This window comes from Hesperophylax consimilis, chromosome 22, assembly GCF_061612785.1.
Source record: "Hesperophylax consimilis isolate HC1 chromosome 22, BYU_Hcon_1.0, whole genome shotgun sequence".
NCBI classification, from domain to species: domain Eukaryota; kingdom Metazoa; phylum Arthropoda; class Insecta; order Trichoptera; family Limnephilidae; genus Hesperophylax; species Hesperophylax consimilis.
The window spans coordinates 12,257,780-12,284,658 of NC_142857.1; the positions used below are offsets into that span (position 1 = coordinate 12,257,780).

The 26,879-nt window shown below is 33.8% G+C and overlaps 2 protein-coding genes and 2 non-coding genes across 4 annotated transcripts in view; 3 read left to right on the forward strand and 1 right to left on the reverse strand.

Annotated features, from left to right (window-relative positions):
* schlank (ceramide synthase schlank) overlaps positions 1–8,118 on the forward strand; it is a 91,751-nt gene extending 83,633 nt beyond the window's left edge. The window contains exon 7 of the mRNA XM_089645524.1: positions 4,329–8,118. Coding sequence (XP_089501650.1) covers positions 4,329–4,544 — 216 coding nt within the window. The 3' untranslated portion in view covers positions 4,545–8,118. The remainder of the gene's footprint in view (positions 1–4,328) is intronic.
* Positions 8,119–13,629: 5,511 nt separating this feature from the next.
* Positions 13,630–18,190, reverse strand: LOC149412858 (uncharacterized). Its single transcript, XM_089644987.1, has 5 exons — positions 18,102–18,190; positions 17,471–17,662; positions 16,211–16,390; positions 14,465–14,676; positions 13,630–13,844 (listed from the first exon to the last, which is right to left on the reverse strand). Exons 1-5 carry the CDS (start codon positions 18,180–18,182, stop codon positions 13,718–13,720), a joined length of 792 nt encoding a protein of 263 aa, XP_089501113.1. The 5' UTR covers positions 18,183–18,190; the 3' UTR covers positions 13,630–13,717.
* A 3,136-nt stretch (positions 18,191–21,326) lies between these two features.
* Positions 21,327–21,445, forward strand: LOC149412859 (5S ribosomal RNA). The gene has a single exon (XR_016304401.1). It is a non-coding gene; the product is annotated as a 5S ribosomal RNA (ribosomal RNA).
* A 322-nt stretch (positions 21,446–21,767) lies between these two features.
* On the forward strand, positions 21,768–21,886 carry LOC149412860 (5S ribosomal RNA). The gene has a single exon (XR_016304508.1). It is a non-coding gene; the product is annotated as a 5S ribosomal RNA (ribosomal RNA).
* Positions 21,887–26,879: the final 4,993 nt, after the last annotated feature.

Below are 26,879 nucleotides of genomic sequence, written 5' to 3' on the forward strand. Positions count from 1 at the left end.
TATTTTTAGGAAAATAATTTCCCTCAGGGCCATGTCATATTCGGGGATGCTGTGTGAAGGTTCTTTATACGGTAAGAATCTGGAGGTCAGTGTGTTCCGGAGTGACAGACGTGTGAATCCATTCCTCCTGCTGCGGTGCAATGTGATAGGTCGAGAGAGTCCGGCTGAAGAGGTCAAAGGGTCTCCTTCAACCGGCCTCTCCCGATCGAGACCATCACGCAGTGGATCGGCCTGTGTCAAGACTTGGACAAACAAGACCAAGACTTGGACAAATCAGCAGTGCCAAGATCTAGACAAACACCTTCACACAATGAATCCAGACACTACTCCAGTCACCAAAGAACCACTTGGTGTGACCTATGGCAGAGGTATTTTCTATGGGCCGGTATTTAAGTTGCTTTTTAAGCTCCACTTTAGAGATATTTACGTTCATCAAGTTGGTAGGTTTCGTGACATTCCACCCAGACTCTTAATATTCCTGAGTATACTGAAATAACGCCCCTTGTCTAGCGGCCTACCTATACTGTGCTACGCCTCACAGTAGCGATGTGTCAGCCCTAAGTTTGATGCATGCCAAAGATATTAGTACATTAGTATTAGTATACTCTTTTACTATGGAACCGTATGTAACTGATTTTGTCAACCAAAACTACTGCACGCCTTCGATTACGCTAAAGTGTCCACCCTTTCCAAACGCACACATGAAACGTCTCAATTTCGTTGGCACTAACACTAGAACATATTCCCGTGCCTACATGTCCCGACAACTTGCGCTATTAGAAATACTTATTAATAGACATCGGATTATATGCATTTGCATATGCAAATGCATATAACTCTCTAATTACGACGTTAATGCATATTTCAGCCTTTTTTCCCAAATCGTGCATATTTCGTTGAATAGCGGGAGGTATCATCTACGTGTAGGGAGCTAGGTGTCTCGGACGCTAGGGGCACGAGCGCGGTGGCTGACTGACTGAAACGGATTGTTATGCATAAATCACCTTACAAAAGCTATACCGATTGACAGTTCTGAGGCCATTGCAATTCATTCAAGCAAGCTAGCATTTGAAGACGCATCCATTAAACAGAATATCGCCCTCATCTCAACACATTTCCACAAATTACCAGATACCATAAAAAAATTGGAAACAAAAAACCTTCCTCTAATTAAAGCAATAGAAATACTGGAAACAATGATCGAACTCGCCAACGCCCTTCCTAATTCAATATCAGAAAAGATTCGTAAAAAGTTAGACTCTATTTTGCTTAAAAACCCGAGTCTTGAAGATATTGCCTACATCAACGGCACAGGTCATACCCTGCCTAAACAGATATCTCCAGAAATGGCGCCAAATTTTAAATTTTGTCCAATGACGTCAGTTGACGTAGAGAGGTCGTTTTTGGCGTACAAATTAATACTTTGTGACAAACGTCACAAATTTGAGCTCGAAAATTTGGAAAAATACTTAGTTGTATATTGTCACAAAAAGTATGCATAATTTTAAGAATATTTCGCTGTTTTTGTACGGTCTTTAATTAAAATATATAAAAATATAAATGGTTTTTTGAATTTGATTGTGCATATTTTGGGCAAATCAAGAGTTTTTAGTGCATATTTGCATGCATATTTTGGCACTTTGTTAGTGCATATAATCCGATGTCTACTTATTAACAATGACAAAGGCTAGTGATTGCAATTGACACAAATTATTATAAAAATCGATATTTCAATCAAATCATTCATGTTTTTATTTGATAAAAGTTATTATTCTCAGAACAGATAAAAAAGAATAAGTTTAGTGTAATCTGGAATCTTGGTTGTGTTTAGCTTAACAACCTATGTCGATTGTTTCATACCTACAATTAGATAACTAAATTTCTTCCGTACAGTTTTTTTTTGTTTTGGTTATTAAAGTTAATCACAATAACGCACATAATATGTGTTTTTGTTGTAGTAAAAATCCATAAAATAGATATATAGATTTTTGACTGTTAATTTATTTGAATTTATTTTATATTTGAGCACCGCCCAAGAGCTCCATCTGCTCCCAAACATCTGGAGCCAGTGAGACTATGGCATACACAATGGGTATGTTGTGAGGCGGAAAGTGGTGGGGAGGGGAAGGAGAAGGTGTGGAAGTACATGGCTATTCAGATATGGTCGCCAAACACGGCTAAAGCCATTTCAAGCAACGTTTCGATTCTGAATAGTGTTGCTAGGGCTATACACAGAGTCTTTTCGAAATCAAATGTAGACACTAATTTTTCTCTTATTTTGAACGTCAAGTGTGTAAAATCAGTCTCGGAATAAAACTGTAGATATTTTTTAAAAAAACAAACCCACGCCGGGACACTCTTCTTAAATATCTGGGGGTTAATGCTAGAGATGTCAGTTTAGATAAATTGATTTGGGTACCAGAAAGTATTTTATAACATCCCTTATTTGAATGCATTGAATACCTATATCAGGTGCTCAAGATTGATAAAATAGTGAAAGGTTCACCGTAGTGAGTGAAGTAGAGGTTGTAGGTTCACTTGAGAGCTGTAAATAACAAAAAATATTAATTCTTATCTAACTCAAAATCTAAAAATATGCTTTATAAAAATAAATAGAAAATTAACCGAATCATAATACATAAGTGGTAGTTTGAATGTAGGAACAGCACATGTAATAAGTCTCCGATTTTTGTTGCTGGTTTAAAATCATTTTAGCCAAAGTGAGACGAGCAAATGATCTATTATTAGGCAAGTAGGAAACCAGTTTTCCTTTCTCCCCGTTGTGTCAATCCATTATTCTTTCATTTTTCCTTCCTTTGGAAATCTGAAATAATTTAAAATACTACGAGTACAATTTGCGACACATAAAAATTGAGATATACAGGGTGTCCGGGGGATACTTTACCCAATAAAAATAAATATTCACTTTTCATGTGAAAACCGCAAAAGAGTAACCAGTGAGATTCTGGCATCCTCCATTGTATGTGATGAGGGTGAATGGGGTAAAGTTTCCTTACTCAGCTTACTTCGTAACACGCATAAATTATGTAAACAACACTTTGTTTTAACTTAATTAGTACAAGAAACAACTTTTTACATCGGGAGATGGTAAAAGATGCATTTAAATTCCATTTTTTCAATCAAAGTTTGTAGATAAAAACGAATCATAGGTAATAATATTTTGTATTTGGAATGAAAAACATTGCCTTTTTTTCTACCACCATCAGCGTCTTCAACAATAATTATCAACAAAAATAGTACACATTTAAAAAAAATTGTATTATGAAATATCGATAGTCTGTATTAAAACATAATCGCGTACCATCACTAGCTTTGATGTACCGGCCATGATAGCTTCGCAGCCAGCGTACGGGGGCTTAAGTCAATAAAAACTTTGAAAAGTCATTAAAAATTGATATCGCATTCTAATTTTGTATGTGAAATGATACTCCATTTGTTTTAAAGATCACTTGGCGTGTCGCATTTTTACAAATTTGCACTGAACAAGAAAGAAAGAGGACGAACGATGCTCGGAGATAACATAAAAGCAACTAAATTAACGAATTCTTTCCGTATTAACATCATGCTCAATAGACTGTGACCCGCTGATGATCGGGCATACCTCACAACATATCTCCTTGTTTTCTAATATCTTTTATGTATCTACTGACAGTGATCCACGCAACCTTGCGTAATAGAAAAGAGGCCAAGGGTAACCCTTTAGTATCTCATTGACCCTTGGAATTCCAATGCGTCCCAATGTAACCCTTGGAATGGTGCATCCACGTTATTCCATTATGCAATGCAGCCTATGGTGCCTATCGAGATTTATCGAGAGATTTCGAGCCTTAAAATATGTTCATACAATTCTCAAATAAATGTTGTTTTATGGCAAATGAATAATACATTTTTCAAGATTCTCACTTCCCATTTGTCACATGACGACGCGCCAATCGACATACCAATAATAGTGTCTGTATAGTTAGCGTGCAATGGGCCTATGGCCTAAGTGCTCACGGGAACTAGATGTAGCGTGCAACTCGAATTTTAGTCCTTCAAATTGAATGTGTGCAGGGATTTATTTCACTTATTTGTTGAAATTAGTGATCACTTTCTTAGTTAGAGCGCCCTTGAGCTGATTTTTCACAAAAACTTGCACTATACAAATCATTAAAATATTATTATTATTGAATCAGAGATGTGGCCCGTGAAATGGAGCATTATTGCTGGTTATTTGAAAGTAAATTAATCTGCGCAGTTTGTAGAAAAAATTTACACAGTCTTGTTGTGTCTGTCAATTAACACATTGTTTCTTATTTTTTTTCCAGATGGAGGGTGACATCAGGAGTTCTAGCTCCGAGCTGTCAGACAGTTCAGCGACGGCGTACGCTAAGTCCGGTCAGAACAACGTCAAGAACCACTCCAACTCCAACCACTCCTCGGGCACGGAGAACCACCACAAGGCGGTGGGTGGCAATGGAACCAGCAGTCACAACAGCACCCCCAACAAGCGATCCGCCAACAAAACCAAGAAGGTGGAATAGACTGCCTTTGGACTGCGGATCCGGTGGTTTTAGTGGTCTAACGCCTGGGGTCTAACCTCTCCCATGTGATGATAAGAGGTCTAGGTGAGGGATGAGTGCATAGTGAATAGACTATCAACTGAACATGTGCCTGCTAATATCCGATTGATGATTGTGAATTGAGCGTCCGAATAAATATTATGAATGCGTCGTTGTTTTAGTCTCAAGTCCTCCAATGGATTTGTATTTAAGCTCCGTTTCTTGCTTTTTCCACTGTCACGCAACAAGTCTGCCATTAAGTTCAAAGGAATTCATCTAATTTTTGCGATTTGCATTGCACGTAAGTCAAAAAAGAAGCAATTTTTTTAATATAGTATAATTACATACTTTAAATACCAAATATTACATTTCATCGTCTTGCTATTAAAACCTCGTTAATGTGTTCGAAAATCCGAGAGAAAGTTCAAAATATGTTCCTTCCTTAAAGATTTTTCTTGACTTAAAGAGTTCTTAATGTTCAGTTGACGACTTGTAAATCGGAATACGTGATATTTATTCTTTGTTTCGAAACGGTTGAAATTAAACAATATTTACAATAGGTTAAAATGTTGACCTTATGCAAATTTATATCACATCATTTTTATATAAATAAATAATTATTGTTTAACAGAACTATAAATTTTTTTGTCTTCATTATCGACATCTCGTAAGTATTTATTTGGTGAAACGGTCTCATAAGTATCAAATTTATGAATTGCTTGAATCATTATTAGTTTTGTCATTAATCTCGAATAAACGGATTTCATCCAAGCACTAATTTGGTTGAATTTTTAATTTATTGTCAATTTTTCTTGTAAATAATATTGTAGACGTGCGGCCAAAACTAGAAACAAAGTTTATAATAGAAATCCGTTCGAGGACTTACCTCTTATTATGTTTTAGCTTTTTGGTTATTATTTAATTTAATTAATGTTCAACACACAAATGGTTATATTATTTTTTTACATTAAGGGGATAATCGGTAGTCGTGAATATCACTACATGCTGTTATTGTATTGGTATAGAATACACTAGATGAGCCCAAATTTTCTACATTTACGATGTAAATGTAATGCCTACATAGTTTTTTTTAAAGTCCAATTATGACATATTATCGAGAGCAGTCTAGAACTATTGTTCGCGGTTGCTTTGCTTCAAAGTTAGTCTTTCACGGCCGAGAGATATCTGCAACACGGACTTCCTAAATAAATGCAACTTGGACTTCCTAAATAAATGCTTTGGCCGAGGTGTTATACCATAGTGCAAATAAAACATACAATAAACAAATTGTATAGTACATTGCACAGAGATAAAGATCCAGTTTTCTATTCTGGGTCTCAGCTATTTACCGTCTGAATTATTTGCAAATTACAATTTAAAATGGCGGCAAGTATCGCATTGATGCAGTATTAGTGTTCAAACTGACCAGATTATGTATTGTTATGTTATATTACTTTGGGTGGTTTGGTTTCACCAATTAGTTCACATTGACAAGTCGTCAAATGGTCAGTGAGCGTTGCTTTTTTTTTATATTAAAAATATCCCCGTTAAACGCCAATTCTAGGTTCGCTACGGCTTTTGAAAAAATTGCGATCAGCGCAAAAGCAAAACTGTGATGTTGTTAAGCTTGTCAACTGATCACAACTTGATGAAACGCTCAAATGGACCTAGAATCGTCATTTTTACGGGGACCTTTCAAATGTCAAACAAACAAAATGGCACTTATTTGCCGTTTGATGACATGTTACATAGTTTGAATTTCTGCGAAACATCCCAATCTTAGTATTATCTGTGAATGTAAAAATGTTTTTACACCTGTCAAAGAGATTTTTAATAAATATCATGTATTATATTAAATACGTCCTGATGATTTGTTGTATGGTAAGGCCAATTTGTTGAATTCTATATCACAATATAATCATTTTTTGTATGGTAAGGCCAATCTGTTGGATTCTATATCACAATATAATCATTTTGTTGTGAGTATTCTCAGCCTTATTAATAAATTGCTATAGATTTGAGTATTGTTGCAATCGTTCTCAGTCATTCTTTATAATAAATGAATATGTATTGGATATTTGGTATAAAAGGCTGACTGTAAATTAGCTACTTACTAACTTAAGTGTTGTTGTATTGAAAAAAGTTTATTTGAGTTTAGCTAACGGACATTTCTGAATTTGAACTATTCGCACGTATTTAAAACTAATTTCCGTGACATAATGCTTTATGGATAAACATAAACACGCCTACAATTATTAATTTTTTAATAATTTCAGGGTGAGGGGAAACAAAACAATTAATAGTACTTATTAGTTTCGTGTTTAATAATCCCGAATTATTTGTTATGTGTAAGTAACACTGTACAACAACTCATCGAAGTTTCTTTATCAATAACCAGGCAGCCATAATGTTTATGGATATTAATATTTTTTAAACTGCAAAGTTTAAACCTTGGCTTGCCTGCTTAGCCGTTCTTATAAAAAACAGACCACATTGTATTATCCGATCATAACCCACAAATCAACTTATATTGACAATCATTCACATTCATAACTACAAAACTGCGTAACATTGACAGCAATTTCCGCCATCTTTTAAGCTTTGTATATTGAAGGCTGCACTTACAGTGGCAGAATAAAAGCTCCTAAGAACTGAAACAGCTGTAAGGTACGTGGAATCGAAAATATTGTTTAAAAAAATTATTATGCCTTTTTCGTTTTTTTTTTTGGCATTCCTTTCTGGGTTATGTGAAAAGAAATAATGTTAATAATTATTACGATGTCATAACTAAAACCCTGTACTTTCCCTCCACTCTGTACTGTGAAGGATTTATTGAAAATATATAAACAAAAGTTTTATATTTTGAATGGCATTTTTAATACCGTCGCTTTCATTCCATACAAATTGTTTTTGTACAAAATACTGAAAAGCTGAATCGAATATTGATAAATCACCATCGCTTGTGGATTTCTAAGACAAACGTATCGTTGCTTATTGTTTATCTAGTGAAATATTGTTAATGCTGCTATACACAGTTAGAAAATAAAAATATAAATTAATTTACCCGCCTAGAACCTGAGTTTTTTTTTTTTAAATTTAAAATTTTGGAACAAATTAAAAAAAAAATGATTATTTTTAATTTTGGCAGAGTTATTTAATTAAATGTGAAAGCTGTTTGGCCTTAAGAATTTTTTTTCAAAAGGCAGACAACATGACGCATAAATAAAATTTAATAAAATGTGTACAATATGAATTTTGAATAATTTTTTTATAAAATATTAAATTAAGTTTGACAAAATCATTTCGAAAATATAACATACTATACGTTTTGAAAACTTTGGTTCTAAGGGTAGACCGATCAATGTGTTAATACTCCCAAGTCATGATGGTGTACATTGTACTTTTATAATTTTCGTTTTGTTTTTGTTTTTTCAAAGTATATGACTAGTAAATTTTCACCTAAGGTAAGTTATTTAGATTACGTGTTAATTTTAAGTTTTGAAATAAAAAAAATATATGTACATCCACCTAAGCATTAAAGTATTTGATTTAAGAATTATGCATTTTATTTATTATCCGCTGACAACATAAACATCCCTCGAGCGCTGGAGATTTCCAGACATTTGGTTTTGGATTCGCTCATTATCATAAAAAAATCGTACCTCTGAATAATGATAGGATACAGATAAACTTTTTACTGTAGTTTAAAGCCAAAGAATATACCAATATTTAGTCATTAAGGCGATGCCATATGTAGTAATGCAAAATCATGTGTTTTTGGTTTGAAAATTTGGTCGCCTAGAAATGTTTCAGCTGCTTCAATTAAATACTGCGAGTAGAATACATCTTGGCCTTTGAAATAATCGAGTATTTTTTTGATAAGTCCAGTCATTTTATAAGCCCAGAAAAAATAATGCAGAAGGACTATGAAAACTGCTTTAAAGTTCAAAATCTCCTACTTACGAACCCATTTTCGGTTATGATTTTATTGTATAATGTGGCAAATTAAGTTATTTATAAAATTATCGAAAAAAATAAATATATTTATGCCTGAACATCCACAAAATAAAATAAAAGGCACTTTTGGGTCATGTTTTTTCTTGCATAAATCAAAGCAGGCGGATGGTGTTAAGCGGGAACTTAAACCTTATCGCCATCTACGTAAGGGTTATTGCTAGCAGCTCAATTTAAAATATTACATGACGTAGTGCATCGCCTTAACACACTTCGGATGGGAAAGGTATTTCTACCCGCTCGGTGGATTGTTGCTTAAGGACGGGAATGGTATTTTTTCCTTTTGCGCCATTATTTTTTTTATTATTATTTTTACATTTCAATGGCAGAAAATAAAAAAATTATCCAATGTTTTTGTATGAATATTATATGCCAATCTCTTTCTAAAGGTCCCAACTATATGTATATAATTATCAAATCGCAATGCAATTCTTCTTTTTATATTTATATTCGAGTCTTTCGTGTACATCGGTATATCAAAAAAGGGACCTTTTATTACTGAATACCTGACACTTGATAAGCAATGCGTTTGAAGATTAACAAAATAAGTAATTTTTCGGTTAGTCATTTTATAGCTTGGGTATGCTGAGTTAGTATGTGGAAATTTTTATTAAAATATTTTCATTATTTTCGAAGATATAGCGATTTAAAACAAATTAAAATAAATCGCGCAGGACCTTTATTTTCGCCCATCGCCAGCGGTCATGAAGTATGTTAATTTATGTTTGTAGGTTTTATAAAAAATTGTTAAATTCACAAACACGTGAAATTTGTATGTTTGTAAACAGAAATCGTTGAAAATTGTACTTATTACAGGAAATTTAAGAGCATAGAAATTTATGTTCGTGGTAGAACAAGACACAAGGTTTAAAATGATATGTGTATTATAACATTACACTTCACTGTTTTTAATTAGAAAATTTTACAATATACATACTTACCAAAAACATTTGTTGGTTTTTTCACGTTGACATAATTTTTGAATTGTAATTAATTAGCCTAAAAATTATCCTAGAATAATTAAAATTACACCTTTTTCTTTGTTATGAATCACTCTAACTGAATTAATATTAAAGCCTCACAGATAATAATATTTGAGCTAGGGGCCGTTCAAGTATTACGTAAGCAGATTTATTACAATTATTTACCCCCTCTTCCCCCTTGTCACCAAAAGTAAGCAAAGCTCTTACCCCCCCCCCCCCCCCTCCCATGCTTACGTAAAAATTGGTACCTATATGCATTTTTCTGTTAATGTATTCTGTTTTTTAAGCGAGTACCTAAACATATTAATTATTTGTGGGAATCCCCGAATATGTATTCGGTTTTCAAACATAGACAATGTGTGGGTTGCCAATGTGTAAAAAAAAATAACTACTGCTGAGCAGTGCTGACGTAATCACTATCTCGACCCCCCACCCCCCCATGTCATCAAAAATAAGCAAAGCAAAGACCCCCCTGCCCCCCTATAGTGCTTACATAATACTTGAACGGCCCCCTAGTATTGTAAAAATAATTAAAATAAAACACAGGGCGCTCTGGAAGGAAATGACAGCTGCTAAATACTACACTATAACAATGTATTTTTGACCTCAGGACTTTATTTTTAAACTACCTGACGTGTACCCGGCATTGCTAGACTTTTCACAACTTCAATAAATATAATATCCATGTATTATATACATAAACCTTCCGGAAGAAATTCTCTAAATGATAGTGAAAACCCCATCAAACTCCATTGCATAGTTTAGAAGCACTAAGCGCACAAACAGACAGACGCGAATAGTGTCTTTGTTTTATACTATTTAGAGATAAGCAGAGAATTCAATAATGAATACAGTCGATGCATAATACATAACAGAATTTGTCTAAAAAAAACATCCATAGGATAGCAAATTTCAGTTCTGTGAAATAACTGGCCCATAATGAAATAATAACAGAACTTGAAAATACATTTCACAGAACTTGAAAATGAATTTTGAAATATGATGAGTTGTTCAAATTCTGTGAAACAACTGGCCCTAAGGTTGTGTTACGAAGAAAACAAATGTGAGATAACTTCCTTGGTTGTATATTATAATATGTACGTAATTATAATTGGGTATAAATGGTATCTGATACAAAAACTGCAATGGTTTAGTTCTGTATATACCCTGTGATCTAAATAAGGTGTCGTAATAATAAGAAGAATGTAATAATATGTCATTCTGTTTTGATGAATAGAGTCAAATAAGAATGTAATACAACTGCTTTAATAAAAAGATGGTCAAAGAAGAATGTAATACAACTGCTTTGATGAAAAGATGGTCAAAGAAGAATGTGATACAACTGCTTTGATGAAAAGAAGAATGCGATACAACTGCTTTGATGAAAAGATGGTGAAAGAAGAATGTGATACAACTGCTTTGATGAAAAGATGGTCAAAGAAGAATACGATACAACAGCTTTGATGAAAAGATGGTCAAAGAAGAATGTGATACAACTGCTTTGATGAAAAGATGGTCAAAGAAGAATGCGATACAACTGCTTTGATGAAAAGATGGTCAAAGAAGAATGTGATACAACTTCTTTGATGAAAAGATGGTCTGTATGTAATAAAACTGTTTTCACAGAGTGTGTCAAAGAGAATACAATAAACTAGGTTATGATTAATGGGTGTCGAAGAAGAATGTAATTTAACTATGGTGTTATAAAAATGGTGTCAGGAGGATTATAATAAAACTATTGATGATAAAAAGTGGTGTCAAAGAAGAATGTAATAAAACTGTTTCCACAGATAGAGCATCAAAGACGAATGTGATAATACTGTGTGGAATAGAATGTTAAGGAAGAAATCAAGAAAACAATTTTTTGATGAAATACATTTTATTATTTTTAAATTTTCAAAAAATGCAGACCGAATCCTGCCCTAGCCAATTTACTACTCTTGTCTTCTTACTAGGATAAAACACACTTTAACCCATTGGCCTCAAACGACGCCATCCTGGCGGGTCTGGTGTCGTCGGCTTAAAAACGAAAAAGGGATACATTATTGACATCTGTGTTTAAAATTTTAAATGCCAATCGCTCTGTAGATAATTAAGCATTCATTTCGTAGTAATTGGCAGGACTCCGTTGGTACAGTTTTTTCCTGATATTTACGATTGAAATTTTGTTATATTTCAGCGTCAATGAATTTTTTTTTAAATAGACTGTGGTTCGGGAATTGACAAGCTTGTTCGTAAAATGCGTGGTGGGCGGCTAACATCAGCCCAAATTGAAATAAAATATATTATGGTCATAAGTATGATTAATGTAAAACTTTTCTTAATCCAATTATAAAAAAAAGAAAAAAAAATGGGTTTTATGAAAAAAAATATTTTTATATCCTCGTTTAATCATATTATTATTATTTTTTAAAAAACTGCATATATTTTTTGCATACCTTAATTCAATGAACGAGTAAATTTAAAAAAATTGTTTCGTTTGTATGTTTAGTTTAAAAGTTATGTAAGATTTAGTACACCACTGCAGATTTAAAACTTCGGTACAAAACAATTCGGAGGCCAATGGGTTAACGAATTAAATTTCACACATATTTTTCAAAATGTTTCTGTGTTAACCTTATAATAAATAATTCGTTTTGTACTCTCAATTGCTTATTCCAATATCAATTCAGTCTTCCTAATTTCGTTTCAAAATATCTTACCATCATAAGTAGGCCACTTGCAGTACATTTAGAAAAAAACCGAATCAGTCAAAAAAAAACATTTTTGAAAACAATGAAGATTTATTGAAAATTTCAATCCTCGAAATCGAACCACTTACAAACCGGAAAGATCGGACACAATTTCTTATGGATGCGAAGAAAAAAATTGCCAAAAATCAGTTAGTCAAAAAATAAATATATATATACATATATTGCAAGCCAAAGAAACATACAAAAAAAAAACATTATTGAAAACAATGAAGATTTATTGAAAATTTCAATCGTCGAAATCAAACCACTTACAAACGGGAAAGACCGGACATAATTTATTATGGATGTGAAGAAAAAAATTCCAAAAATAAATATACATATACATATATTGCAAGCCAAAGAAACGTACAAACTCACATCATAATATCTGACAAAATTCTGATGAGGTAGCGAGCGGACTCTGTGATGTATTTTATTGTTTGAATATGGATTCATATAATAATATGGATTCTATACCATCAAAACCGTGGTTTCAGCAATTCCCTCATTTTTCCAAAAAAGAAATTTCTTCACTCATTCGAATGAGGATCGGTCATTGTTCCGTTCCTTCCCATCTTTTTAAAATTCACGTCCTTGACTCCCCAGATTGTACATTCTGTGGTCTAGAAGTGGGAACTTTAGATCACATATTTTTTGGTTGTCCCTCTCTAAACAAATATCCTCTCTTCTATCAAGCCTTAACTAAAATTGCCTCCCCTCCATTCAACATTTCATCTCTTTTAAGTCTGAACTCGACTCCAATTTTCATTATAATTTTGAAATTTGCCTATTTAAATAAAATTAATATTTAAATTCACCTTTCAATACACCTTTCTCAATAATTTTAAATGATGGCCAAGAACACCCTTGAAGGGTGAAAGCCAGAAATAATGGAAAAAAAAATATGGATTCATTAACTACCATAGAGATCGTAAAAATAACTAAAGATATTATATAGTTTGTTAGTGCAAAAATTCTCCTGGTGTAATGAAAAGATTTTTCGTTGTACTGAGAATTAAGTAAATAGAAATCACAGTGTTGCTATATTAAAAAATAATTTCATGGAATTTTATAAAAATAAATACTAGAAAATCAGAGACTGGACATTTAATGTAATCAATTTTTTTTTACTACAACACATCTATTTTTATTAATAGGTAGATGTATTTAAAAACGGATTTCTTTATTTTATTATAAAAATAATTATAAATTATTAAAGATCTATCCACATGCTTTTTTCCAAGAAATTATAAAATGCATGCAAGCGGCCTATTACTGTAAGATGTTTATTATTAATACATAATAATTATTATAATGAATTATTTAAAAGTGCTAAAATAGATTCAAATCTTGACTACATTTTTGTACTTATCTGCTAAAAATGCAGTTTTTTTGGAAAGATTTCTTAGAAAGAGTATTGTTTTTATTAGCCTAGTCTGATATGGCTCTCAAAACTGTTGGGAGTGAAGCATATTTGAGTGTTTGGTGGCCGATAACTTTGCTGTCTGCTCTGAGCTGCTGCCCTGGTGAATACATCGGGACTGAGAGATCTCCTGGAAAGAGTGACACTATTTAGTTGCCTTCATTGATTACCATAGATGGCACATAACAATCAATGTGTCCTATGAACAAAAACTTGAATCTAGTAAAGTCCACTTCGAAAGTGGGTTAAATCCCAGCACTGAATTAGGAGAAAGCATGAAATGAGACAAACTAAGTGCTAATTGGGGGAGCCGATAGGAAAATGAGCAGGGCAGCTACTTCTGGGGCATGTGCAGCTTTTGGAAATGAAAAGCTATAGCTGTAGCAAATGTGATGAGGATAAAGAAACATCAATGTCTTTTCTGGTCTTCCATCAATACGATAAGATCAATCCACAGCCGTTGGTGAGGCATTAAAGAGTCAGTGATATGCAAATGTTGTGCGATGCAGACCACCGAACATGTGGTCAACGAATGCCTGCTCCATTCCACAGCAAAATTGATGAGGTCTATAGGGTGACTCCCTAGACTGGTCCTAGACCCAGATGTTCTCTTCTGACCCCACACCATACGAAAGAATAAAAATGGATGTCCTGCTTTCATGAGAAGAAGGCATGTATACCAAGGGAGTGGTGTTGTGGAGTCTTTAAACGCACAATAGTGATTAATTATATACAATTACGGTCACTTACTTCAAGTTCTCCCTCAGCTTGGCAGTGGAGTCAGCCAGTTTCCTGGACTCCCTTACAAAGTTCTCCTTCTGAGTGGCGATCCTCTCCATCCGCCTGCTTTTCTCGGCCAGCCTCCTCTTTAGGTTGGACAGCTGTTCCATCTCCACAAACTTCCGCTCCTCCCAGTTGCGCCGCTGGATTTCTTGGTGCACCCTGTTGTCGATTACTGCTTTCTGTAATGGAGAAAAAAAAACAATATGCATAATAAGGAACTATAGTCCTTTCTTAATCAATGCACCTTCTAACTTAAATACACGTATATATGTATTTTTAAAGTTAGTTTTCTTGATTAATATAGTTTTACAAAGTTTTAATTTTTGAAGTTCTGTCAAAATGCACCAAATCTATGGCTCGAGAGGTGTGAAATCATGGTAAAACCGGTCAGTACCTGAGTTGGCATCGCGTTTGGGTCAGGCCCAGGACCATAGTTCCATGCCCAGGACCCAGGTGTCGCACATTCAATTTCTCAGCTGGGTAAGTCCTCATCACAACACAAGCAATATTTTCCGCTTACTGTGGTGTTTTATTTAGTAGGAGATTTGCAAATATTGTCAGGTTATTTGTAACCCGGGAATATTTGTCCTTTTAAAAAAATAAAAATAATTTTGCTGTTTGATAAATAATATTTTCCAAATTCAAGAACTTTTTTATTCTTAAATTTAACAATAATTAAAGAACAAAACGAATGTATATAAAATGTCAGTTTCCACTGACAGGTAGCTTTGCTTTATTAAAATGCAATTATTATTGAGCCCATAGCTGATAGAAACAAATGCGGATGAAGCGTGGAAGTGTCGACTATTGTCAAGCTACAACAGAACTGCTCGCGCTATCAAAGTGGCGGAGCCAATGAAAGTCATGAGTTTGGTATTTAGGTAGAAACAAAGTTGGTGTGCCGCTGTATGCAGATGCGATTAGCAGTAGTATGGGTGAAAGATTTTAGCGACACTTTTCTGCGAGCCATTTCATACAAATGGTTTACGACCCTACTCCATTTATTCTATTATCTATGTGTAAACATATATATTAGAACTCCTCGGCGATTAGGCATAAAGCCCTGACTCGTGAAATTGTTAATATGCTTAAATAGACAAAGTATGCCTGGCCTAGACTTTTTTCCAGGAGTTATTTGGGAAATCCTTGTAAGTAGGATATTAGGAAACACCCCCCTAACTAATTAAAAACAAATTTCTTCTTTTTTATAATTATTGAAGACAATATTAGCGATTCTTAAACGAAAATCTAAAACAGAAAAATTAGAAAAGGATACGGTCACATCTAAGACTCGAACCCAGGACCCTTGCCTTGCTGGGGCGCATTAAAATAAATAAAAAAATAAGATATGTTTATCTAAAGACCCTGTCTAGATTGCATTTAGTTCGGGTTGAATCTTGCGATCATAAATACAGATAGTTACCAATAAAAATGTGCGGTGAGAAAAATGAAGACAATGTTGGTAGTTCTTATTTGAAGTATGATAAAGTTAAATATGACCGAAGGAGATAGGGTCCCATTAGCTCAGTTGGTAGAGCGGTGCCCCGGCAAGACAAGGGTCCTGGGTTCGAGTCCTAGATGTGACCGTATCCTTTTCTGATTTTTCTGTTTCAGTTTTTCGTTTAGGAATCGCTAATATTGTCTTCAATAATTAAATATTGCAATTTGAGGTTTTACTCACTAAGTTATTCCAAAAAATAAATTTCTTTTTACCTGTCTGCAATACTTGAGCAGGATGTCCCTGTTAGTTTCAGCGTTGTTAGTTTTAACCGCCAAGTTCTGCGCCAGAGTCCTCCGCCACAGCACTTCGGCCAGCTTGTGTTCCCTGATGATGTCCACCGCGTGGCGCGCCTTCTCCTGCGCCATCTCATGCTTGCGAAACACCTCCTTGTTCTGAAAAGAAACTTCAATTTATTACATACTCACGCCAGCGGGATTTCAATACCTAGGTAATTTGATTTATTTTAAATGGATGCTGTGTGGATCGTCTCTTTAATGAAAGGGAGGTGATGAAGTTCTGGAAGGGAATAAGGGATGGGTAGGAATCTGGGAGTCAGTGTATCCAGGAGCGATGGACATATGAATCCAAACCTCCCACTGCGGAGCAAGGCGATGGGTTGAGAGAGTCTGGCTGGAGAGGACAAAATGTCCCTCAGCTGGCCTTTCCCGATTCGACCCCCCATGCAGTTGGTCTGCTGCCAGAACCTGGAAAACCTCACACCTTGAACCCGGGCGCCCCTGCTAAGTCACCAAATGTAGCAAACCACTTGGGGTGACCTATGGCGGAGGTGTTGGATATCCAGTAAATGGTTCCCGGGGCGGCGGTACACATACCTGCCTACCAAATTGTAAATGCTGTAGTTCCACTGGCTCCGGGCATTTAGGAATAGTTAAAATTCTTCTGCGGTATTCACTTAAAAATTAAGCAAAAAACTTGTGACAAAGACCTAAAGATTTCAAGCATATTGACAGCCTGTGAACTTTTACAAAACACGCTTCCTAATCTCAAAAATAATACATAGAGTAGGTAGGTACCTATTATAAGTAAGTAAGACTGCTGTAAACATGTTTTCATATTGTAATTGCGCTTGTAAGATCAGCTGTGTGAGTTTTACTCAATTTTACAGGGGTAGCAAAAGCCTAGTTTTCCATAAAAAAAAATTAGTCAACTAACAACATTTGAAAGATTATTGTGCGATAACTAATATACTGTTAAATATGTGTACATAACCGAGCTTGGGCATGATTCCTTGATTTTTCTATTAACGTTTTGTTGAAATCTGGCACATAGCCGTTCTTGCAAATGCCAAAATTGCAAACAAGGCATTTTTTTTCTATTGCTGTGCTATGAATATTATCAAAATCTTTGCAGAAAATTGTAAATTCAAGAATTATCATAGCGAAGGTTATGAGAGACTACCTTACTTTTCGTACATCACTAATGCCTTCAATTATAATTCTGTAAATACTTACTCTTTGGTTTTCTAAAGCCTTGATTCTACGTGCAGCCGCATTTTCCTTATAATTCAATCTATCTCTCAAATGATCCTTCTCCCAATCGTATATTTCTTTAAATTCTTGAAACCTTCGGTCATAAATATCCTTTTCAGCCTGTCTTTTAGTTTGTATAAAAGTATTATACTCTGTCTCTTGTTCCTTCTGTAGCTGTAAAATGTTATAAAAAAATTTACATAAATAGAAATAATGACAAAATATTAAAAATGGTTAAAATGGTTCAACCTTCAATTTAGTTTTCATAACAAAATTATTTTGGTAGTGACATCTATTGGAGCTGATAGAACTTACACTAAAATATTCCAAAGGATTTAGTTTTCTAGAAATGTTTTGTAGTTCCAGTTTATTCCGCTATGCATAATACAGCTTCAATATGCCTACTCTGTTTTAAGTACCTACATAATGAAGATTTGTTTGCTTTCTAATTATTATGACATTTAATAATTATGAAATAATTGATATGTAATTGTTTGAATGTCTGTTTATTTTTCGGTTAGTGTTGTACGCAACTATGGATTTTAAAAGCGTAATAAATCATAATAACTATTAGCATTTAAATTAAATTATTAGTTTTTAATTTAATTATTACCTTTTCTCTAGATGCCTTTTCATTTTCCCATATTAAATGAGCTTGATGCGCTATTTCAATGTTTGACAGATCCTTTTTCATTTTTGCCGCCATTCTGTCCAAAATCTTCCTGTCATGTTCGGGAATCTGCGCTCTGCTGTTATTTTTCATTCCATATTCAAAATCGCCCACATCGGGGAACAAATTCAAATTTTCAAACATGGAACAGAGCCGATTGGATTTCTTTTCTGCAGACAGTCGATCCGAGAAAGACTTTTCCGACTCACTGTCGTAATATGATGAAATGCTTTTTACGGAATTTTTCACCTTACGCGGGCTGCTTTTGTTACGCTTCTTGCGCGGTTTTTTCATGGGCGAGACAATGGCGATCGGTTTTACGCTTGCCATTGTTGGAGATTATCTCGAATTATTGGTCAATGGAGAGTTTTATGTTTGATTTGCGAGGAAAGTTGTTTGGACCGCTGAAGCGGTGCGGTATCTCTCTGTTTACTGAGTAGAGCCGACAGTGCCCACACTACTGCAGAGTATTATTGATCAAACGCCAGAATTTTCCGGCTTTCCTGCAAAAGAAAATACGCACGTGGAGACATTTTTGCTGGCGGAGGGTCAACAGTCGTGTTATAAAAACTTTGTGCTAACAAAATTTACAACAATTTTATTTGTAAATTTAAGGGAAACGGTTCCGCGGCCTTTTTTATACAAAACTTAAATTTGAATTTAAGGCCAAAATACCCAACCAAACGGAAATATTTTTTATTAATCAAATGATGTAGCAAAAATTTAGTACAGATATGTGCTACTTTATTTATTTGTGTTTTTAATTATAAAATATGGGCAATTAAAAAAATCAATTTTTCATGTTTTTAGAGGCAAGTTTGTCAATTATTCGTGATTTAATGGTAATTACTAAAACAAATATCTTGCCTTTTTAATACGCAAATATAATGAAATATAAAAAAAAAACAATTATTACCAAAACTATTATTGATGGGCTTACATATTTTTCAAACGACTGATTTACTTTGAAACACAAATTTGTCGTATATAAATTTTAAATTCCGACACAAAAACGCATTTTCTACGATGTTTTATTTTTAAATTTATATTTCATTGTATTTACATAGTAGATTAAGAAATATTATTTTTTATAATAATTATACTTAAGTCACAAAAAAATGACAAAATTTCTTTTAAAATCGTGAAATATTTAAATCTTTAATGGCTTATATTTTCTAATTTAAAACAAAAATAAATAAAGCAGCGCTTTCAATACGTACTAGATATTTGATGTGGTGACCGGATAAATCATCAAAATGATAATTCATCACATCTTTAAAAAGTTATATAAAGTCATGGAAAGTAATGAAATAAAAACTTTATTAACTGGGTTAAGTAGGTTAGGTTTAGGTTAATTTTTTTTTCATCGTATTTAATGACTTTATATCACTTTTTAAAGGAGTGTTGATTACTGTGTTGAGTTAGCATTGAACCATTTGATGTATATTTTGTTTAAAAAATAATTATTCATTTTGGTATTCTGGTCTAAAATCCAAATTAACGTTTTGTATTCCCTTTAATATAATGTTTCTTTATTATATTACGAGAACTATATTCATAACATTTAATTTTCTATTCCCAATGAGTTGCAATTAAGTCATTCTGGGATGGAAAATGTTACTATAAATCATTTTAATTTCAAATAGAAACATTCATAGTTGCTAATTACGAAAAAACATCCCGCGATAACTCAACACAATGAGAATTCAACACACCTATAAGTGATATTTTTTTTTCGTCATATTTTTGTAATTTTCAATGCAGCTGAATGGAAAACGTCGTAGCTTCCTTTAATATACAAATAACAAAGAGACATTATTCTTTACAATATAAGAAAGAATAATATCAGGGAATTCATTGAAAGCTATGAAAAACTAACTAACCTATTTAACCTAGTTTTTGTTTCATCACTTTTCGAGACTTTGTATAATCTCTTTTTAAAGGTGTGTTGAATTGTCACTGTGTTGAGATGTCCGGTTACTTACGAAAACAAATGTTGAAAAAAGACAAAAAAAGAAAAACGCCATAAATTATGGAAAATAGTAATTTAGAAATTGCTGTCCAGGACTCCGTCTCGGCACGTTTCTCCCTCCCGCCAGCAAACTAGTTCTTTTAGTCGGGATAATAATGTAAAACGCACTTATTATTCTGGAAAATGATTATGTTACTAAAACATTAGTGGGATAATGATGTTTCAATAGATAATTAGGTATAAAACACGTGTTTGACATGCACGGGTAACAATGCTATCGAAATAACACTGTCATGTATTTATTAAAAATTACTGGAACATTTATTTCTACAGTGAATTTACTTTAAGTTATGCTATAAAACAATAGAATTTACTTACTTGCTGTCCTACAGTAACATTATTTTTGGCAATCAAATACATAATATTATAATAATAATCTATTTTATGAGATATTCAAATTTAAAGAAAATATTCTTTCTGTGCCATTTAAAATGGTTCCATGATAACTCAACACAATGACAATTCAACACACTTTTAAAAAGTGATATAAAGTCATTAGAAACGATGAAACAAAATTTAAACCTAAACTAACCTATTCACTTAACCCAGTGAATAAAGTTTTTGTTTCATCCTTTCCATGACTTTATATAACTTTTGATGATTTATCCGGTCACCAGTGAATCTATATCACATAGAGAACCCTTTATTCGATTTAAAAAAACTTTTTTCGTTTTATTTCGGCAACTTAAGGGTAAGAGAAAAGTAAAAGTAAGAGAAAGTAAAAAAGATAAATTGTTAAATTGCGCTGCACGTTTAATACGAAAAAAAAAATGGGTGTGTCAAGCCTACGCAAGACAGAAGTGAAACTTCTAGTATTCTTCTCTCTCTCTCTTTTCATTTCATTCTCTCTTTTTTTCTGTCTATTGACATATTTATAAGTAGCATGTGATAAAAAAAATTAAAAGTTATAAAAAAAGAAAAAAAAAATTAGTTAAAGCGGGGATCGAACCTCGGTTCTTCACGACCACAGTCGTGCGCTCTGCCTGTAGACAGCGAAGATGAGTTAGGAGAGTGAGTTAAACTAGGTATATAATATTTACACCTTGCTAATGTTTTCAGTATTATTAGGGCTTTTTTATACTAATTTTCATATATTTATTGGCAGGTAGAGTAGAAATTAATATTGTTTAGCGTTTGCCAACGACCATACCATGTTGAACACACCGGTTCTCGTCCGATCACCGAAGTTAAGCAACATTGGGCGCGGTCAGTACTTGGATGGGTGACCGCTTGGGAACACCGCGTGCCGTTGGCCTATTTTTTATTTTAATTTCATGTTTTTTTTATTTTTTTATCATTACTATAATTAATAATATCATAAAATTCTTTAACTTTTCAAGTATGCTACAGGCCTAAAATATTACTTAGTGGATTGATATTATGGTCAACCATTGAAAAAAAAAATTCCTACAAACTTATTAATGTAATTACGATCTTTTTCAAGCGCGTATGTAATGATTATTTTTATCAACCTCGCACACACCTTGCTAATTTTTTCAATATTATTAGGGCTTTTTTATACTAATTTTCATATATTTATTGGCAGGTAGAATAGAAATTAATATTGTTTAACTTTTGCCAACGACCATACCATTTTGAACACACCGGTTCTCGTCCGATCACCGAAGTTAAGCAACATTGGGCGCGGTCAGTACTTGGATGGGTGACCGCTTGGGAACACCGCGTGCCGTTGGCCCATTTTTTATTTTAATTTTATGTTTTTTTTCATTTTTTTATCGTTAACATCATAAAAAATTTTATATCATTCTTTAACTTTTCAATTATGCTACAGGCCTAAAATATTACTTAGTGGATTGATATTATGGTCAACCATTAAAAAAAAAAAATTCCTTAAAAACAAAAAAATAATATTCCATGGCCGAGAATCGAACTCGGATCAACTGCTTCGAAAGCAACTATGCTGACCATTACACCACCAACGCCAGTTGTCGAGATGAGCTAAGAAGCATTTATATTTTACTTCAAAACTTTTACTACATCAAATGAACTTTAATCGGTCCCGCATTTTCGTTTCGGTCATGAGTTGGTTTTACTCCTCGAAATTGCATGACGCGCGTAAAGAAGTTTCACTTCAAAAATAAATAGGACGTGGTCTCAACTTAATTACTACAAGAAATAACTATTTATGCTGTGGGAGATGGTAAAAGATGCAATAATGTTCCATTTTTCTCAATCAAGGTTAAGCTTGTAGGTTAGGAAATACGCATAAATGATTAAAATAAACCAAACAAATAACCTGAAAACCTATTTTGTGCTTACTTAAGTCCCCGCATATCCAATTTCAAAACGTTTCCAAACGTTTCGGCATAACAATTTTTATTTTATTTATTGTAATATAAATATTTAACAATATTACAGTTTAGATCATTAATGGTTTTGTATATCTTATCAGAAAACAGGAGTTCTTGTGCCTGATAAGGGAGCCACGATTCTTACATAGGTTTTATGCATAGACATATGAATATTAGTAGACCTGCCCTAAGTGATTAAAAGCGTATTATCCCCACTCCCCATACCGGTTCCATTGGAGCCGGCTGTGCTCGCGTATGGCCTCAAGTGAAATTTGAAAACGTGACGTCATCATTCTTGTGCGAACTATGGTCGAGGCATCATCGGTTCATTTTACGAAATAACACGGCAAAATGTTGACTTACTATGTTGACGTACTATGAAAACTTGTAAAAATAGATGTGAAAAAGAGAATAAACCCAATTGTCGTATTACATTCCATATATAAGCATTATTTTACTTTATTTTAAGCATATTCACATCGTATAATACATAGATATATAACACCCATAGTAGACTAGATCGCCAATCACCCTACCTCCCGTATAGCAGCGCCCGTAGTGATTTGAAGAGCCGATCCGCCATCTTGTAAAGGTCAGCCGTGATATGCCTGCTTGGACATGCTCGGTATGAACCATAGATATATAACACCCATAGTAGACTAGATCGCCAATCACCCTACCTCCCGTATAGCAGCGCCCGTAGTGATTTGAAGAGCCGATCCGCCATCTTGTAAAGGTCAGCCGTGATATGCCTGCTTGGACATGCTCGGTATGAACCATAGATATATAACACCCATAGTAGACTAGATCGCCAATCACCCTACCTCCCGTATAGCAGCGCCCGTAGTGATTTGAAGAGCCGATCCGCCATCTTGCCAGCCTGGTCAGCCGTGATTTGCCTGCTTGTGTACAATGGAGAATTGATTGCAAGTTTATCAAGTTTAATTAAATATTTTGGATTGTTTGAACCATGGCTGTGGCGTGTGCAGCATGGGGTTGCACCAACAGACGCGACAAGAAGAGAAAATTAGAATTTAATTAGAAATATAGTATACATTTCATAAAAAGATGTTTAAAAAAATATTTATTCATTTATTTATATTTATATATACCTATACGCCTAAACAGGCTTTTACATAGAAGTGATACATGATGCAGTGTACATAGGAGAATATGTATTATACAGGAGATATTGACAGTAAATAGATATAATCCATTTTAAAGAAGGTACAAAATACACACTTGTAAAATTGTGATTACAAGTATAATAAGAAAATATGAAGCAATATTAGTAAAACGTAAGAGTAACATAAAGTAAAAAAGAAATTACAACAACACTACATATAAGACAAAACATTAAAACTAATTTACCAACGCTACTCTAATTTGTAGGATTCAACAAAGTGTTGGTGTAGATTATGCTTAATTCTATATATGGAGTCAATAAATAAATCAATAGCGCCCCCATACTTGTTGCCCAGATCATGCATCCTATTGGTCAGTGAGTGTGTCTGATAGTTGGTCGAGTATGTATTACAGAAAAATGTTATATTTTGTCTGGTATTCCTAGTCGGCACATGTAGTTTAATAGTGGCAAGGATGGCAGGACTATCAATTAAGTTGTTAATGACTCTGTGTAACACAACCAGGTCTGAAATAATTCTCCTGTCAGACAGTGTTATTAGATGCAATTGATTCATCAAACTGACATAATTAATGTAATCAATAGGAATTCCGAGCTTAAAATTTACGTACCTAAGAAATTTGTGCTGAACTCTTTCTATATTATTGAAGTGAACTTTATATAAAGGGGACCAAATAGGTGAATTATACTCCAATTGACTTCTGACTAATGAAATATAGAGGGTTCTCATACAATCTATGGACTTAAAATTAAGTTAATATTAGTTAAAGTTCTGCAAAGGAAGCCAAGCATCTTTAAAGCCTTATTAGATATATAGTTGATGTGTTCAATGAATGACAAGTTTTCATCGAATATTACACCCAAGTCACGAATATGTGATACTGGTATTAATTTAATATTATAACTGATAATATACTACATGAATATAATAATATAATAATAATAATATAATGTAGTATATTATAACTGATAATATACTGCATACAAATATGTTCTTAATGTACGATAGAATGCATGTATTTTGAATTCCCGCCGTAATCTGACTCTTTCAAGATGGCTTCAAATTCCTACGGCAATGGCCGCCAGGTTGGCGATCTAGTCCACTATGGGTGTTATATATCATTGGTATAATATGAATCAGTTGTTACTATCACATCGAGAAACGTCTGGACGCGAAACACAAAGCTGGTTGGTTGCTGGGAAGTAAATTATGAACATTTATAAAAGTGTCTTAACTAAATACTTAAACGAAATATTCGACTCTGAAAATACAATCGAATTTTTTTGCCGAATTTGGACTTCGCAAATTTGTTCATAACGTGGCGAGTAATTTGCGCTCCCATGTAAAAATGTCTATTCATTCAAAAGCAGATTTTACTTTTAAAAAGTAAATGGTGGTATTATAATGCGAGATGCCTATTTACTGTCAGATTGATTTATTGACGAATCACAGTCAGCTTCACTCCCTTCGTTCTTCAACAGTTGATTTTACCCCTCGCCATTATCTTCTCGTCTATTAATTCCTATGTCTGTGGTTTTATGTTATAATTTCCGATTTTTCAATGCATTATTTAATTTAAGTTTTTTTCAATTTCATTTATTTGTTCTGGTTGGTTGACAATAAATCGGTAGAAGTTGGGTTTGCGGGGGCTTAAACCCCCGACTCAAATAGTTGTTGCCATTATATATTTGAGTTGAAATCAAGGGTTATTATGTGAATTAAAGAGTCCAATATACAGCGGAATTCAACAAGAAATGACAAGGTTACCAAACAAATGTTTGGAGCCGGGACTACACTTCGACGCATTAATATAATAAACATAATATGAAATAAGAAGCTGACAGTAAACCCCAAGCGACCAATTTTTTTATTTTCACTTGAAAAATTCTAATTTCTGACTCGATTTACTCGAAAACGAATTCTCGAACGAAACGAATGAAAAATGTTTTAAATCAAAATCGACTACAAATGTGACGTAGATTCACCGACTTCCCGCTTGTACTGGTTATACATAATACCTCTAGTTTCCGTACACCATGTACATTATTATAATGGATATCTTGATATAAACATTATTGGCATTTAAATAACTCTGGAATAGCTACTTACTTGGGAATGTCAATGTAGTAAAATAATGAATTTTATTGCATTTATCATGCCCTTGCGACAGATGTAGAGTTATTTTGATTGTGTGAATAAAACAATTGACATTAACAGATTTGTTTGTTTCCATTTATAGTCTATAGAGTCTTATGATGACTAGTAGAACAAATATTTAAAATGATTACATCTGTAGGTACCTAATTTCACAGCTGTGCTAGAGCTTGATAACGAATCATAGAACAAAAGCGAATAATTTATTATTATGCTAGGTTATATGCACCATGCACCTATCTCGTTTCTGTAATACTCGATAATAATATCACTTTTGAGATTTAGCGCTAGCGGGATTGAGCCTTATCGTTATCTTCCTGTGATAAGACAAAAACCGATAAAGTAAATACTGAAATACTGACACTAGTTAGGTATGACTGCGCGCTGCCATTATTCTCTAATTTCATATTTTCCAAAAATGAACATTTTCAAAGTGTGTTTCATTTGAAAGTGCGTGCGAAGTGCTGTGAAATCTCCTGTGTGTTCTAATGTGACAAAAGTGACGAGGTGATCGGTGTTTTTGGTGTGTGGAATTTCGCAAATCGGTAGAATATGTGGAATGAAAGTCAGAGTAGAAGCAAAAGAAACAGTTCTAATCGACATCTTGGAAAACCAGTTGTTTTAAAGCGTGTTGTGAGTCCTCACGTACCTACTATAAGCGTGTCAGATAGTTCAGATTATGAAGAGATAGTCGTAAACCGCAGAGAAGAAACGAAAAAACCAACCGGAAGGAGTAACGTATTTTCTGGGTGTATCGTTTCTGAAACCGACACACCTGCACCTGTGCCCCGTAGGTCAGGGGGAAAATCTGCAAATTCGATCCTTCACAGGAGGAGTGCTCATTTCCCTGAAGAACAAGCCGTCAAACAAAAAAACGCGCTTAGGAAATCATTCAGTTTTCGCGCGACCCTGTCAAAGATTAATATCTTTCATAGATCAAATCCCAACCGCGCAGATAAACAAGAGAACATTGATGACAACATCGAAACAAAAATACTGAACACCAGCTTCAGTAACTTATTAAAAATACTCTCTTACAGTGCGGACGATGTGTCTAGTATTGGCGTCCAAACACAAA

Coding starts and splice junctions, on each gene's coding strand:
- LOC149412858 (XM_089644987.1), bottom strand. CDS start 18,182: ATGAAAAAGGATCTGTCAAACATTGAAATAGCGCATCAAGCTCATTTA. Junction 17,663..18,101: donor AAAAGGCATCTAGAGAAAAG/GTAATAATTAAA, acceptor AACATTTTACAG/CTACAGAAGGAACAAGAGAC. Junction 16,391..17,470: donor AGGCTTTAGAAAACCAAAGA/GTAAGTATTTAC, acceptor GTTTCTTTTCAG/AACAAGGAGGTGTTTCGCAA.